Source organism: Canis aureus, chromosome 32, assembly GCF_053574225.1.
Source record: "Canis aureus isolate CA01 chromosome 32, VMU_Caureus_v.1.0, whole genome shotgun sequence".
NCBI lineage: Eukaryota > Metazoa > Chordata > Mammalia > Carnivora > Canidae > Canis > Canis aureus.
This window is the reverse complement of record NC_135642.1, coordinates 20738760-20755679: the sequence shown is the minus strand read 5'-3', so window position 1 is coordinate 20755679 and position 16920 is coordinate 20738760. Positions and strand designations below refer to the sequence as shown.

General features: G+C 38.6%; 1 protein-coding gene across 4 annotated transcripts in view; it reads left to right on the top strand.

Annotated features, from left to right (window-relative positions):
- The window catches only part of ATP8B4 (ATPase phospholipid transporting 8B4 (putative)), a 237707-nt gene that overhangs the window by 125119 nt on the left and 95668 nt on the right, over window positions 1–16920 (top strand). For all 4 annotated transcript variants that reach the window (XM_077881039.1, XM_077881040.1, XM_077881041.1 and 1 more), the window contains 2 exons: window positions 9689–9759; window positions 13935–14017. In XM_077881039.1, coding sequence (XP_077737165.1) covers window positions 9689–9759; window positions 13935–14017 — 154 coding nt within the window. The remainder of the gene's footprint in view (window positions 1–9688; window positions 9760–13934; window positions 14018–16920) is intronic.

The window sequence follows — 16920 nt, the reverse complement described above, 5'->3', positions numbered from 1 at the left end:
AAATAACCTTCCCAGGTTTCTTATTCACATATGGGAATAATATTATTTCACAGGGTTGTTGAAAGAATAAAGTGGCACAATTGTGCCAAGGGTGTCTTGTAAACTCTTAAAGAATTGTATTGCTTAGGAGTGGGCAAGGTGGTGGAGGAGTAGGGTCCCCAAGTCACCTGTCCCCACCAACTTACCTAGATAACCTTCAAATCATCCTGAAAACCTATGAATTCAGCCTGAGATTTAAAGAGAGAGTAGCTGTAATGCTACAGAGAGGAGTTCGAGCTTCTATCAAGGTAGAAAGATGGGGAAAAAAAAAAGCATCCACGGGGGAAGGGCCCCACGAGGAGCCAGGTTAAGGCCCCGGGCCAGAGCCCCCAGGGACAGGAAAGCCCCCAGCGGGAGAAGCAGGAGCTGCACCAATCTTCCCAGACGGAAAGGCGCTGGCAGGGAGTTGGAGCAGGACCCCAGGAGGGCGGGGATGCCCTCAGGCTCCCAGGGGCACTAACAGAGGAGGTACGGGGGCATGGAGGAGAGCGCGCCACACCCCGCAGGCCGAGCTCCCTAAAGGGCTGCAGCACGGCCGGCTGGCCCAGGGAGCAGCTCAGGTGGCTCGGGCAGAGGCTCCCTGCGGAGGGGGCTGCGTGGACTGGGAGCGCGAATCCAGCAGTGGGCCCAGGAGGCCAGGGCGCCGGGACACAGCTCAGGATCCTGCGCTCCCCCCGGGACAGGTGGAGGCCGGGAGGGCACAGGACAGCAAGGAAGAACGCTCATGCCCCCGGGCGCCCAGAGCTGTGCAGATCAGCGCCCCCGCCCCCAGAGCATCCAGGCCCCTGCAGACTAGGAGCTGCGGTAGTTACTGCGGGAGCTGACTCCAGGGCAGGAGCACGGGCCGCCGCCACTGGGTTATTCCTCCTGGTGTCACCCTGTGCCAGGGAGGGGCGGGGCCACCAGGGACGGAGGCCTCACAGGACAAACAGCAGCGCTGGAAAGCACTGGGGAAGTTAAGGGACTTACAGTATATAGAACCAGAGGATACCCTGCCTTGGATTTTTTTGTTTATTTTTGTTTCTTTGTTTTTTTCCTTTTTTTTCTCTTTTTTTCCCTTCCTTTTTCCAACACAACTCGTTTTTAGCCACTCTGCACTGAGCAAACTGACTTGAAAGAAGAACTCACCACAAAAGGAAGAATCAGAAATAGTACTGTCTCCCACAGAGTTACAAAATTTGAGTTACAATTCAATGTCAGAAAGCCGATTTAGAAGCACAATTATAAAGCTACTGGTGACTCTGGAAAAAAGCATAAAAGATTCAAGATACTTCATGACTACAGAATTTAGATCTAATCAGGCCAAGATTAAAAGTCAATTAAATGAGATGCAATCCAAACTGGAGGCCCCAGCGATGAGGGTTAATGAGGTAGAAGAACGAGTGAGTGACATAGAAGATAAGTTGGATGGAAGGAAGGAAGCTGGCAAGGAAGGAAGCTGAGGAAAAAAGAGAAAAACAATGAAAAGATCATGAGGAAAGGTTAACGGTTAAATGACAGCCTCAGAAGGAAAAATCTACATTTGATTGGGGTTCCCGAGGGCACCAAAAGGGACAGAGGATGAGAAGGTGTATTTGAACAACTCATAGCTGAGAACTTCCCTAACTTGGGGAGGAAAACAGGCATTCAGATCCAGGAGACAGAGAGATCCTCCCCTAAAATCAATAAAAACCATTCAACACCCCAACATTTAATAGTGAAACGTGCAAATTCTAAAGATAAAGAGAAAATCCTTAAAGCAGCAAGAGACAAGAGATCCCTAACGTATATGGGGAGAAATATTAGATTAACAGCAGACCTCGCCACAGAGACCTGGCAGGCCAGAAAAGGCTGGCAGGATATATTCAGGGTCCTAAATGAGAAGAATATGCAGCCAAGAATATTCTATCCAGCAAGGTTCTTATTCAGAATAGAAGGAGAGATAAAGAGTTTCCAAGATAGGCAGAAACTGAAAGAATATGTGACACCAAACGAGCTCTGCAAGAAATATTAAGGGGGACTCCGTAAAAGAAAGAGGAAGTCCAAAGAAACAATCCACAAAAACAGGGACTGAATAGGTATTATGATGACACTAAGTCCATATCTTTCAATAGTAACTCTGAACGTGAATGGGCTTAATGATCCCATCAAAAGGCGCAGGGTTTCAGCTGGATAAAAAAGCAGGACCCATCTATTTGCTGTCTACAAGAGACTCATTTGAGACCCAAGGACACCTACAGCCTGAAAATAAAAAGTTGGAGAACCATTTACCATTCAAGTGGTCCTCAAAAGAAAGCTGGGGTAGCAATCCTCATATCAGATACATTAAAGTTTATCCCAAAGACTGTAGTGAGAGATGAAGAGGGACACTATATCATACTTAAAGGATCGACCTAACAAGAGGACCTAACAATCATGAATATTGATGCCCCTAATGTGGGAGCTGCCAAGTATATCAATCAATTAATAACCAAAGTTAAGACATACTTAGGTAATAATACACTAATACGGGGAGACCTCAATGCAGCACTTTCTGTAAATGACAGATCTTCTAAGCACAATGTCTCCAAAGAAACAAGAGCTTTAAATGATACACGGGACCAGATGGATTTCACAGATGTTTACAGAACTTTACAACCAAATGCAACTGAATACACATTCTTCTCAAGTGCACATGGAACTTTCTCCAGAAGAGACCACATACTGACTGGGTCACAAATCAGGTCTTAACCGATACCAAAAGATTGGGATTGTCCCCTGCATATTTTCAGACCACAATGCTTTGAAACTAGAACTCAATCACAAGAAGAAATTTGGAAGAAATTCAAACAGGTGGAGCTTAAAGACCATCCTGCTAAAAGATGAAAGGGTCAACCAGGAAATTAGAGAAGAATTTAAAAGATTCATGGAAACTAATGAGAATGAAGATACAACCATTCAAAATCTTTGGGATACAGCAAAAGCAGTCCTGAGAGGGAAATACATCACAATACAAGCATCCCTCAAAAAACTGGAAAAAACTCAAATATACAAGCTAACCTTGCACCTAAAGGAACTGGAGAAAGACAACAAATAAAACCTACACCCATAGGAAGAAGACAGTCTAAGAGACCTTAATAAAGATTCAAGCAGAACTCAATGAAATAGAAACCAGAAGAACTGTGGAACAGATCAACAAAACTAGGAGTTGGTTCTTTGAAAGAATTAATAAGATAGATAAATCATTAGCCAGCCTTATTAAAAACAAAAAAGACTCTAATAAAATCACGAATGAAAAAGGAGAAATCACTACCAATACCAAGGAAATACAAATGATTTTAAAAACATATTATGAGCAGCTATATGCCAATAAATTAGGCAATCTAGAAGAAATGGATGCATTTCTAGAAAGCCACAAACTACCAAAACTGGAACAGGAAGAAAAGAAAACCTGAACAGGCTGATTACCAGGGAGGACATTGAAGCAGTCATCAAAAACTTCCCAAGACACAAAAGTCCAGGGCCAGATGGCTTCCCAGGGGAATTCTATCAAACGTTTAAAGAAGAAACAACACCTATTCTACTAAAGCTGTTCAGAAAGATAGAAAGGGATGGAGTACTTCCAAACTCATTCTATGAGGCCAGCATCACCTTAATTCCAAAACCAGACAAAGACCCCACCAAAAAGGAGAATTACAGACCGATACCCCTGATGAACACAGATGCAAAAATTCTCAACAAGACACTAGCCAATAGGATCCAACAGTACATTAAGAAGATTATTCAGCATGACCAAGTGGTATTCATCCCCGGGATGCAAGGCTGGTTCAACACTCATAAAGCAACCAATGTGATGCATCATATCAACAAGAGGAAACACAAGAATCATATGATCCTCTCGTAGATGGAGAGAAAGCATTTGACAAAGTACAGCATCCATTCCTGATCAAAATTCTTCAGAGTGTAGGGATAGAGGGAACATTCCTCAGCATCTTAAAAGCCATCTACGAAAAGCCCACAGCAAATATCACTCTCAATGAGGAAGCACTCGGAGCCTTTCTCCTAAGATCAGGAACAAGACAGGGATGTCCACTCTCACCACTGCTATTTTGCATAGTACTAGAAGTCCTAGCCTCAGCAATCAGGCAACAAAAAGAAATAAAAGGCATTCAAATTGGCAAAGAAGAAGTCAAACTCTCCCTCTTTGCAGATGACATGATACTGTACCTAGAAAATCTAAAAGCCTCCACCCCAGGGTTGCTGGAACTCATACAGCAATTCGACAGTGTGGCAGGATACAAAATCAATACCCAGAAGTCAGTGGCATTTCTATACACTAACAATGAGACTGAAGAAAGAGAAATTAAGGAGTCAATCCCATTTACAATTGCTCCCAAAAGCATAAGATACCTAGGAATAAACCTAACCAAAGAGGTAAAGGATCTATACCCTAAAAACTACAGAACACTTCTGAAAGAAATTGCAAAAGACCAAAGAGATGGAAAAATATTCCATGCGCATGGATTGGCAGAATTAATATTGTGAAAATGTCAATGTTACCCAGGACAGTTTACACATTTAATGCAATCCCTGTGAAAATACCATGGACTTTCTTCAGAGATTTGGAACAAATCATCTTAAGATTTGTGTGGAATCAGAAAAGACCCCAAATATCCAGGGGAATATTAAAAAAGAAAACCATAGCTGGGGGCATCACAATGCCAGATTTCAGGTTGTACTACAAAGCTGTGATCATCAAGACAGTGTGGTACTGGCACAGAAACAGATACATAGATCAATGGAACAGAATAGAGAACCCAGAAATGGGCCCTCAACTTTATGGCCAACTAATATTCGACAAAGGAGGAAAGACTATCCACTGGAAAAAGGACCGTTTCTTCAATAAATGGTGCTGAGAAAATTGGACATCCACATGCAGAAGAATGAAACTGGACCACTCTCTTGCAGCATACACGAAGATAAACTCAAAATGGATGAAAGATCTAAATGTGAGACAAGAATCCATCAAAATCCTAGAGGAGAACACAGGCAACACCCTTTTTGAACTTGGCCACAGCAACTTCTTGCAAGATATATCCATGAAAGCAAGGGAAACAAAAGCAAAAATGAACTATTGGGACTTCATCAAGATAAGAAACTTTTGCACAGCAAAGGATACAGTCAACAAAACTAAAAGACAACCTACAGAATGGGAGAAGATATTTGCAAATGACATATCAGATAAAGGGCTAGTTTCCAAGATCTATAAAGAACTTATTAAACTCAACACCAAAGAAACAAACAATCCAATCATGAAATGGGCGAAAGACATGAAGAGAAATCTCACAGAGGAAGACATAGACATGGCCAACATGCACATGAGAAAATGCTCCACATCACTTGCCATCAGGGAAATACTAATCAAAACCTCAATGAGATACCACCTCACACCGGTGAGAATGGGGCACATTAACAAGGCAGGAAACAACAAATGTTGGAGAGGATGTGGAGAAAGGGGAGTCCTCTCGCACTGTTGGTGGGAATGTGAACTGGTGCAGCCACTCTGGAAAACTGTGTGGAGGTTCTTGAAAGAGTTAAAAATAGAACTTCTCTACGACCCAGCAATTGCACTGCTGGGGATTTACACCAAAGATACAGATGCAGTGAAAGGCCGGGACACCTGCACCCCGATGTTTATAGCAGCAATGTCCACAATAGCCAAACTGTGGAAGCAGCCTCGGAGTCCATCGAAAGATGAATGGATAAAGAAGGTGTGGTCTATGTATGGAATGAAACATTACTCAGCCGTTAGAAATGACAAATACCCACCATTTGCTTCAACTTGTGTGGAACTGGAGGGTATTATGCTGAGTGAAGCAAGTCAATCAAGAAGGACAAACATTATATGGTCTCATTCATTCTGGGAATATAAAAAATAGTGAAATGGAATAAAGGGGAAAGGAGAGAAAATGAGTGGAAAGTATCAGTGAGGGTCACAGAACATGAGAGACACCTAACTCTGGGAAACGAACAAGGGGTAGTGGAAAGGGAGGTGTTGGGGGGATGGGGTGATTGGGTGACGGGCACTGAAGGGGGCACTTGGTGGGATGAGCACTGGGTGATATGCTCTATGTTAGCAAATTGAACTCTAATAATAAAATAAATAAATAATAAAGTCCTGGACACTTAAAAAAATAAAGCTTTTGAAAGACAAAAAAAAAAGAATTGTACAGTTTTTAGCTATTATCATCACCTGAGATTTTGCTTTATTTGCAAAAATAATGTGAACATTAATTATGCCTAATAAACCTACGAATTTAGTGTTGGTTGTGAAGCCTTAAAGATGTTCAATGGATTCTTTTCAAGCTTCATCTGATTGAAATATTTGTTTTAGGTTTTTATGAAGCAATTGCTGTCTGTGGATGTGGAGGAAAGGGCATTGTGTTGGAGAACACTGCTTCATTTTTGGGGGACATAGTTGAACTTTTCCTGGCAGGGCACTGAGAATAATTGACAGAAGAAAGTACAAAGGATGTCTGAAGAAAATGGTTCTGGTTGGAATTAATGACTGGTTTCCCAGCCCATTTGTGAGTTCCAGTAATGGTGCTTTCTTTTCCCTGTTCTTAACTCTTGCTCATGTCTCTGCCTAAGGGGACCTGCGCTTCATACCATCCAGAGTCTTCCATGAAGCTCTTTGTCCAGCTACCACTCTGAGGTACTATTCCTCATTTGTACTTCTCCCATAGCACTTTGGAAATAAGACTTTTAGGACTCTTATCATATTCTGCCTTTACTAAACTGTGAAATCCTTGAACGAATTCATTTTTATATTCCAGCTGTATATGCCTTAGATTGCCTGGATTCATATCCTGATATATCACTTACTATGTGGCCTCAAACAAGTTACTGAACCTCTCTGGGCCTCACTTTGCTCATCTGTAAAGTGGAGATAACAATAGAACATACACTATAGGACTTCTGTGGTAGTTAAATAAAATATTGCACCTAAAGCTCTTAGGATAGTGCCATGCACATTGTAAGCCCTCACTAAATACCAGTATTATAAACCCCTACAACTCAAATATAGGTTTCTGGGTCGACTAGGGATTGGGTACCCTGAGACATACTGAAAGTGTCAGCTTGAGGAGGCCTGATCTGGGGCTCCCAGAGTCATGGGGCTGGTGGGGCTGTAAGACCACCCATATGTTGCTGCACTCCAGCCACAGAATCTCTGACAAAAGGATGATGATCAGGGACTAACATGGCTCTCTTTCCCTACTTCATCTCTCTCATAATTTTCTTTTTAGAATTCTTACTGAGTGGACCTGGAAATAGGAGCACTGCATGATGATGTGTGGGTGACCCCTTATTTCTCTGGATGCCCCTATTGGTCCTGCCCTTTTACACTTCCTTCTCAACTGTAATGAATTAAAAACTGTGAAGGGGAGGTGTTAGCAAAGAATGTCAAAGCTCAGCAGTGGGGCAGGGAGAATGGGGATGAATGAGGAGAGTGCAGGACAGAGATCAAGAAGTAGAGAAACAGGAGCAAGGTTTGGAGGACATCAATGAAAAAGATGACAACAGAGGGGACAGGAAGAGGTGGGGAAGGTTGAGGTTAGGAAGGTAGAAGTCTCAGGTTCCCAGGGGGTAGACAAGGCAGGAGGAGTTAGCTCAGAACTTGGGGGTTTTCCAGTTCTCAGTAGCCGTCTCTAGTAAGTTAAATTACTACTTAGGAGAGAGTCTAGTCACCAAGTGGTGGTGGTGCCTCAGTCACATGTTCTGAGCGAACAGCAGACAACAAATCCTTCCTTCGTCTACCAAAAGTGTTAAGCAGCTAAGCTCAATAGTAAATAGTAACATCAAATCATTACTGTGTAGAGTTTAGAAGAAAAGCAACTCTAGGTATAAATTGGGATCCTTTTCTGTACTTCGTAACTATTTTCAATCAGAGATGATAAGAATTAGAGAATTTTGGATTTTGTTTAAAATGATCCTATTGAGTTCAGAGGAGTCATAGGCTCATAGAACATGAAGCTGTACTGCTGTCATAGTAACTGAAATTTAAATGTGAGAAGTAAGGCCAAGGTGAAGTTTTGAAAACATTTTTTTCTCTTTAAAATCAAAGTAGGGGGATCTCTGGGTGGCTCAGTGGTTTAGTACCTGCCTTCGGCCTAGGGCGTGATCCTGGAGTTCCGAGATTGAGTCCCGCGTCGGGCTCCACGCATGGAGCCTGCTTCTCCCTCTGCCTGTGTCTCTGCCTCTCTCTTTCTCTGTGTCTCTCATGAATAGATGAATAAAATCTTTTAAATAAATAAATAAATAAATAAATAAATAAATAAATAAATAAAAGTAGGTAGTATTTTGGCTCAAGAATTGCATACAACTCTACAGGTTCTCTCTATAGTGGGTTTGCCACAGTCACATTGTGACTAGTCAGAAAATAATTTTGCTGCCTCAGGATTCTGTGACTCTTTTGTTAGAGTTGAGGAAGAGTCTTGATTTATAAACCCATTTATTCATTTAGGGTCTTGTCACTGAGTTGTTTTGAATTCTGTTTTATCGCAATTCAGTCAAAACTGGACACACATATGTGCACACACATACACACCCCTCACCTATATTTGAGTTGTACATTTAAAAGCTTGAGACAATGGAATGAGTGGATTGATTCTAAATTTAATCTCTAGGACTTGAGAATAGGACAGCTCTAATAATTTAAGAAACAAAGGTAAGAAAATTTCATAGTTTGGAATGACACATTCAAATAGAGCTATACAATAGGTTATTGTATCAAAATAAATTCTAAAATTTTAGTTAATAATTTTAGACCTTAAATCTTTCAGAATTTCGTAAAAACCCTTATTTTAAAGTGAAATTTTTAATTTTAAATAAACAGTTCCCCAATATAGGAAGCAGCCATATTCTAAAACTGAATTGTGATAAGTCATTTCTGAAGCTCAAATGAAGAATTTCATCTCTGTGAAAGACTGACTACTTGTTTATCTCTGTGAAAGATTCACTACTTGTTTATGTGAAACATCCACTAATGTTTTTTGCTGTCTTTTAGAACATTTTCTATTCTTTCTTACCTCTTGCTTACCCTGTTTTATTTTCTCTTTTCCCTTCATTATACTCCACCATTTTTCTCTTACATTTTTAATTTTTTTCTTTTTTTCTCTTTTAAAATTTTCCTTGCCAGTCTTATTTTTTTCTTTGGTTTTCAAATTTTTCCTCCTTTACTTCTATCTTTTCCCCATTGGCTTTGCCTGCCCCTACTCTTAAATGATAATGATAGGTAATTAAATTATATACATAGGAACATTTCCAATTATCTCACTTACTGAGGAAAATTTTATATTTTCCATTAGTAATTATCAAGACAAGAAAGTAGAATTTTATATATTTCTTGCAGAAAAAAATAAATGAAGTGGCTATTAATTTATATGATATCCCCTGGCCTTGCTTATATTCTAATGTTCAAGGGCTGGACCCAACAGGAACAGGGAAGTAGAGAGAAGGTTTGATTTGGGGCATATTTGTAGCAGAGAGGTGGAACAGGATTTTACCTCTCTCACTTTTATTTTTCCCCCTAAGGCTTTCCTGGTTCATTAATAAGTAGGAGTGATACAACATAGAAGGCTTTCAACCAGTCTTCCCTTTTCATATATTCTTTATGATTTTTTAAAAATAGGCTGATCTCCTTCTCCTATCAAGTAGTGAGCCACATAGCCTCTGTTATATTGAAACTGCTGAGCTTGATGGGTAAGTTATTAACTTTAGAATAATTAATTAGATTGGTTTTTAATTTAGCAGTAATAGTTTTAAGAACAGGATTCAACCTAAACTTTATTCTTCGTTTAATTTTCTTGGAACAAATAAGAGACTAACTTGAAAATTCCATTTATTAAGTACTTTGTGGGTTCTTTGAAAGTTCTGTCTTTTATCCTGAGTTTATTTTCCCTCCAAAACAGTGAATTAAACATGTCTATGTGACTTATTGTATAGGACTCTTCACTGAGGTTCCTTAGAAGGGCTTTGTTTTAGTTTTTTCTTTTTAAAATTTCATGTGATTCTCTAAGGAAAATGAGAAAAGCATTGATGTTTCTGAGGAAAGAAGCACTGATGTTACATTAGAAGGCAATTCTTTGGAACTGAGTGAAATGAAGTTGGAGAAAGGAGAAAGAAATGGAATTTTGACATTAATGTTTACAGGGAGATTTAATTATAGAAAATATAGCAGTTCTGCTCCAGTGGATTCAATTTGTCTGGCACAAAAACATTTATTGCATGCTTGCTATTACATTTCTTAGATGGATTTTATCATTTAATCCTGATATAGGTAGTATATAAGCCCCATTGTACGGATGACAAGGCTTAGCAATATTAAGTAATTTACCTTAAACTTCTCAAAAGTGAAGCCAGTATTCATACCTGGTAGTCTGACAAAAAAAGCCCCTAGTTTTAGCCACTGCCTCCCAAATCATTGTCCTACTGGCCTACTCAAATAGAGTTTGGCCTATGTGACCCTACCCTTGGTTTGGGCAAAACCTAAAATAGTGCTTGGAGGGAAGTTTATGGCACTAGTTGCATATACTTGGAAAAGAGTCTCAAGTCAATAATCCAAAATCTCATCTTAAGAACCTAGAAAATTATAGCATAAACCCAAAGCAAGCAGAAGAAAGGAGATAAAGACAAGAGCAGAAATCAATGAACTTGAAAACAGAAAAATAAGGAGAGAACAATCAACAAAACAAAGAGCTGATTCTTTGAAAACATCAATAAATTTATAAACCTCAGGAAGACTGAATAAGAAAAAAAAGACACAAAATAACAATATCATGAATGAACCAGGGGATATTATGACATATCCTGAAGATAAGGGAAGGATAAGGAAATCCTATAAGCAACTTTATACACATAAATTTAACAACCCAGATGAAATAGACCACTTCATCAAAAAACAAACTACCACAACTCACTCAATATAAAATAGACAATTTGAATAGCCCTGTAACCATTAAGGAAATTGAATTCAAATGTAGAACATAAAAGTATAAAACTTTTAGAGAAAATATTTAAGATCTAGGGCTAGTCAAAGAGTTTTTAGACTTGACACAAAAAGCATAATTCATAAGAAGATAACTTGGTAAAATATACTTCAAATTAAAAATTGTTGTGCAAAAGAACCTGTTAAAGAAGATGAAAAAATAAGCAACAGACTAGGAGAAAATACTTGCAAACCATCTACCTGACAAAGGATCTTATCTTGAATGCATGAAAAATTCTCAAAAGGGATGCCTGGGTGGCTCAGCTGTTGAACATCTGCCTTCCTCTCAGGGCATGATCCCGGGTCTGGGAATCGAGTTCTGCAATGGGCTCCCTGCGAGGAGCCTGCTTCTCTCTCTGTCTGTGTCTCTGCCTCTCTCTCTCTGTGTCTCATGAATAAATAAATAAAATCTTAAAAAAAAGAAAAATGGTCAAAACTCAATATTAAGAACAAAATCCAATTAGAAAATTAGCAAATGATATAAAGGCACATTTCACCAGAGATTACATACAGATGACAAATCAGCGCATAAAAAGATTTTCAACATCATTAGCTGTTGGGGACATTAAAATTCAAGCCACATGAGATGTCAGTACATACCTATCAGAATAGCTAAAATTAAAAATAGTGACAACTCCAAATGCTGGCAAGGATGTAGACAAACAGGATCACTCACACGTTGCTGATGGGAATATAAATTACTATAATCACTCTGGAAAATAGTGTGGCAGGTTCTCAAAAAATGAAACATGCAACTACCAGACAGCCCAGCAGTTTCACTTCTGGACATTTATCTCACAGAAATGAGGACTTGTGTTTACGCAATAACTTATATACAGATGTTTATTGCAGCTTAATGTGTAACATCCACAAATTAGAAACAATTTATATGTCCTTTCACAGGTTGAACAAACTGTGGTATATCCATATTGTGGAACACTATTGAACAAATAAAAAAAGAAAGAACTATTGATATATACAACAATCTGGATGATTTTTCAGAGAATTATGTTGAGTAAAAAAGCCAAACCCCGAAGGTCACATACTGTATGATTCCACCTATATAACATTCTTGAAATGGAAAAATTATAGAAAGAAACCATTAATCAGTGGTTGCCAGGAGTGAAAGATGGGTTGGAGGAGTCAGGGAAATGGGTGTGTCTACTGAGGGTAACCTAAGAAATCCTTGTGATGGAAATGTTCTCCATCTTGATTGTGTCAGTGTTATTTGTGATATTGTGACATTGTGATATAATTTTACGAATGTTACCATTAGGGGGAACTGAGTAAAGGGTACACTGGATCTTTTGTATTGATTCTTATGCTGAAAATCATTTTGAAGTTTGAAGTCAAGATACTGAGGCATATTAAGAAAAATATGGTAGGGCACAAGATATTAATTAAGAGTCTGTGCAAATTTTTTTAATCAATAAAGTCTATATGTAATTATTCTTTCCTTTTAGTTTCATATCTGAAGATGGAAGTGAGATATTGGAGAAAGTCCTGAGGAAGTAACCTACAATGATGATAAACCTTGCTTAATGATATGATGTGTAGAGCTAGGTTAAGAAATGAGGGCTGTCTGGCCTAGTCTGGATCACTATTTCAGTTATTTGAAGAGTATGTTTAAATGAATGGACACATTGGTTCTTTAGCCTCAACACCACTATCTCTGGTCCATTAAGCCCAGCTCAATTTCTGCCTCAATTCTGAAGTTCTTCTTGGGTATCTCAATCCCAAGGCATTTCTGCATCCTATGAATTGATGGATTTGACAATGAGTGATCCATGAGATTACTTTAAAGCAAAGTAACTTCAATTATATATCCAACTTAGTGTTTTCTGCAGAAATCTATTCCACCAAGGGGTATTCCTTGAATTGATTTCATGTTGTCTTAACATCATTGTGAAACTCATTTACGGGAAGTTTAGATTAAATGCCCTCTCAAGCACCTGCTTCTTGGTTCTCTAAATTCAGTTATTTCATGGTTTGTCATGTACTTCCAAATGGTGGTATTTGCTTTTTACCTACCACTTGTTTCCCTCAAGAGAACAGTAACCCTTGTGGGGCAGCACTGAACCTCATGGGTGACTATGGTATGTATTCAATCAATGTTTGTTGACTGAATGAACTTACTACTAAAAACTTATGTAAGAGATAGAACTCTGACAGATGATGTTAAGCTACAATAGAAGAGAATTAGGTTGAGCTCAGTGAGAAAACCGGGATGACAAGCCCTTATATGCAAGATGTGAATAATGGCCATGAAAACGTCACAACTGGTCATTTCATGAATACCCTAGGGTCATCTGTCCAAGTGGTTCTGCCTGGAAGAAGATGACCAGCTCACTGTGACCTGCCGAATTACTGTCTGGTTGTATGATCCCAGACTTACAGGATCTTTGACTTGATTTTCCATCAGAAAGAGCTGTATTCCTTTTCCCATTTAAATTTTAGCTACAGTGAAATTAGCCATGACCATCTTGTACAAGTAAAATTCCTATGTCGGTGGTAGGCTCCAGAGTGATACTGGCCTCCTTTATTTGGCAACTGCATTCCCATTCCTAATGTGTTTTGTAACTCATGCATGATGTCTGAGTAGGTTCGAATGAAACCATATTTATTATGTCCTCTGTTCTTTCAAATAACAAAACAGATCACTGTGTTGTTATACAGATGTGCCATGGGTGGAATGCTAACTTTTAGGAGCATGCCAATCCCTGTCCACTTTACCGAGTCCATTTTACTGAAGTGTGAATGATATAAGAAGGGGGTTTGTTGAATCTTTTGTGTTGGATTTTGCATGTGCTGCACCCGCCTGATTACTTTATGTAAAAAGCTCTTGGGCTGTTCCATTTAAAAATTCATGTCGTGTCAATTAATTTCACAGGGAAACAAACCTTAAAGTCCGCCATGCACTATCAGTTACCTCGGAACTTGGAGCAGACATTAACAGACTTGCAAAATTTGACGGTAAGTGTTTAGAACAAACAAACACCTCAAAACTGAAAGGTAATATAACAAACTAATTATCTGAAATCCAAATCATGTTTCCTTTTATTTGGTGGAATAAAATTCTTCAGGCATCAAAGCCTGTAATTTCTTCTCACGCTAAAGAATAAAAATGTTTATCAAGGGATTAATGGCTTTATAAATTCATTGTTCATTTCATCTGTATTTCTTCTGTAGATCTCATTTCCTCTAGTCCCACAATACCGTTCCCTTGCCTGACATTGGCCTCTCTGGAGCCCTGTGCAGATTTGCTGGGCATGAACACAGGCCACATTTGTATTTCTAGCTCTAGGTCTAGCCATCCATTCATTCTCTGGCTCCATAACAAAGACCAAATACTAGACTCAATTCCTTCAAATACTAGACTTGCAAACTTCAGCAAGACAATAATCCAGCCTCATATATTTCTGTATCTTGCATAATGCCTGGCACAATGTTTTAAAGTAGGTGTTCAGGAAGAACATTCTGATTTATTAATCAGTTGCTCTTTATTTTAGACCAGAGTTCCCTTATTATACCACCTTTACCATTCAATCCAGTCCCTTCTCCCCAGCATGGGGAACCATCTCTTTTGCCTGTTCTGTTCCAGCTATATCTCGTTCTTTTCTGTTAAAGTGGCAATGAAATAAAATCCTTCAAGAGTCAAAGGAAACAACCATTAATGGTAGGACTGTAGACACCATGACAGGCTAGGGGAGAATCTTTGGGGTCTTCCTCCCATTATTCAGTTGTCTTTTGCTTTACACACTTACATGTCTGCCTTGAATATCAATATTTCCATATAGATTGGTTTTATTTATTAATGAATCTTTGGATTTGAGACTGTCATCCAAAATGTTTTCTTCTGAGTCCACTGAAGTAAATGTGGTCAAGGGTCAGCCTGATACCATGAGTTAAAGCACAGACAAATTTACATTATAAAATTTCCCCAATGCACAGCTTAGAGTCTATATTGTCTGTGCTTTGCATTTGCTTATAAACTCTGTCTGAATTCCGTTAATATTTTAATCTCTTTTAAATGAGTGCTGTTATAGTAAATGTTTATAGAAAAAGATATTCCTCCAGTTTGGGATTTAAGTCAAGGGAATAGCTAGGAAACTTTGAATGGCCCAAGAAATATTTTGATTAGAGTAAAACAAATTACACATTTTCTACTAAGTAATTTTTTCAATGAAATTAAATTGTATGAATCCAAGAAAAGTAAATTGTATTGATGAATCAAAATATTTGCTTAAAATATTTCATAGAATATTCATGGAGTCCTAAAAGGTCAACCTAAATATAATTTCCCATTGCTCATTTCTTTCTGGAAGAATTATGCCTTTATTCCTCTATCAATCTATGAGGAAGTAAAAATTCATGCTTTTTAGTTTTATTGTCCATAAAAAAAAAGCAGAAAATGATTGTTATAATTACCCAGTTCACGTTCTTTTACAGATATTGACACATATAGCCAATATGTGATACTGTGATTCAGTTCAGACAACCCTGAAATCTTAGTGGTGTAAACATTAGAAGTTTATTTCTTACTCATGTCACATTCTGATGTAGGTCAGGTGGCTTTCTCCATCTTAGAGCCATGGTGCCTCGAATAATGGCCTCTAAGGTTGCCACACTAAAGCAACCATTAGGTGAAAGGGACACACTTACTTTTAACTACTTCTTCCATTCACATTTTACTGGCCAGCATGAGCTACACGGGCCTGGCCTAATTTCAAGGGAGGCTGGGAAATAATAAGCATACCTGTCTACGATACTCTCCAAGAACTCTGATAATAGGTCAATGAAGGATAGTATATCAAGAGCTGGGCTGGATTATGTTGATTCTTACATGCAACTGCAGGAATGTAGCCAAGAATCCACCTTCTCAGGATATGGATGTTCTTACTCTCAATCCCTTCTCCCCTGTTCAGCTTTTTCTTTTTCTCATGGCACATATCTGGCATACTTTATAGCTTACTTGTTTTCTAAGTTTATTATATATTGTCCATCTCTACTTGTTGCAATGTAAACTGCACAGGGATCTTTGTTTTGCTCACTGATCTATAGCAAGTTCCTAGAACAATGCCTACCATCTAGTTGGCAATAAATACTTGTTCAGTGTGTGAATAAATGGTTGCAAATGCCAGAGATTAAGGGGCAGGGTCAACATCAGGCCCCAGAAAGATAGGAAAGAGCAAAGGAGGGGCCTAAGGTAGAGGGATTGGGAATGATAGGTGGAAGGATGGGGTGAGACAGAAGCTTCCTGGTGGGAACTTGCAAGATAAAGCAAGAGTTCTGGGTCTCTTCCTGGAGGGCAGGTGACTGAGAGAGGTATCATCTGGTGTGCTGGTTTTATGTATTTATTTCAGAATCCCTTTTTAAACAAAATTTAACACTAGTCCAAAATTTAAGCTAACTCAAGTATTGCTGCTTAGGCTGAAGCAAGAAAACATTTCCTCATTTAAAGCAGTTCCTTTCTCACAGATGGGGTATCTTGAAAGGTAAGGAATTTGCTTATATATAAAAACAGTCTTTTTACATACCTCATACAATTTATTTTTAAAGTTTAGTAATTATTATTAGATGTAGCTTGAATTTGTTTCACAGAACATAGGTAATGCACCAAATCTTTATTTTCTTAAATAAAGGCAACACCAATTTCTCTCTCTTTTTTCAATCATTTATACTTAAACTGCAGCTATTTCTCAGAGAACATATAATGCCAAATTCGTAAGGCTGGTACACTTCTGGGCTAAGAACCAGATTTTTGCTTAATTTACTCTTTTATTTTTAAATTTTGGTTTGAATTTCAATCTACCTTAAAGTTTAAGGCAATATGGTATTTTAGGGGTTTAGGTTTATTGAAATATGATTTCCCATTT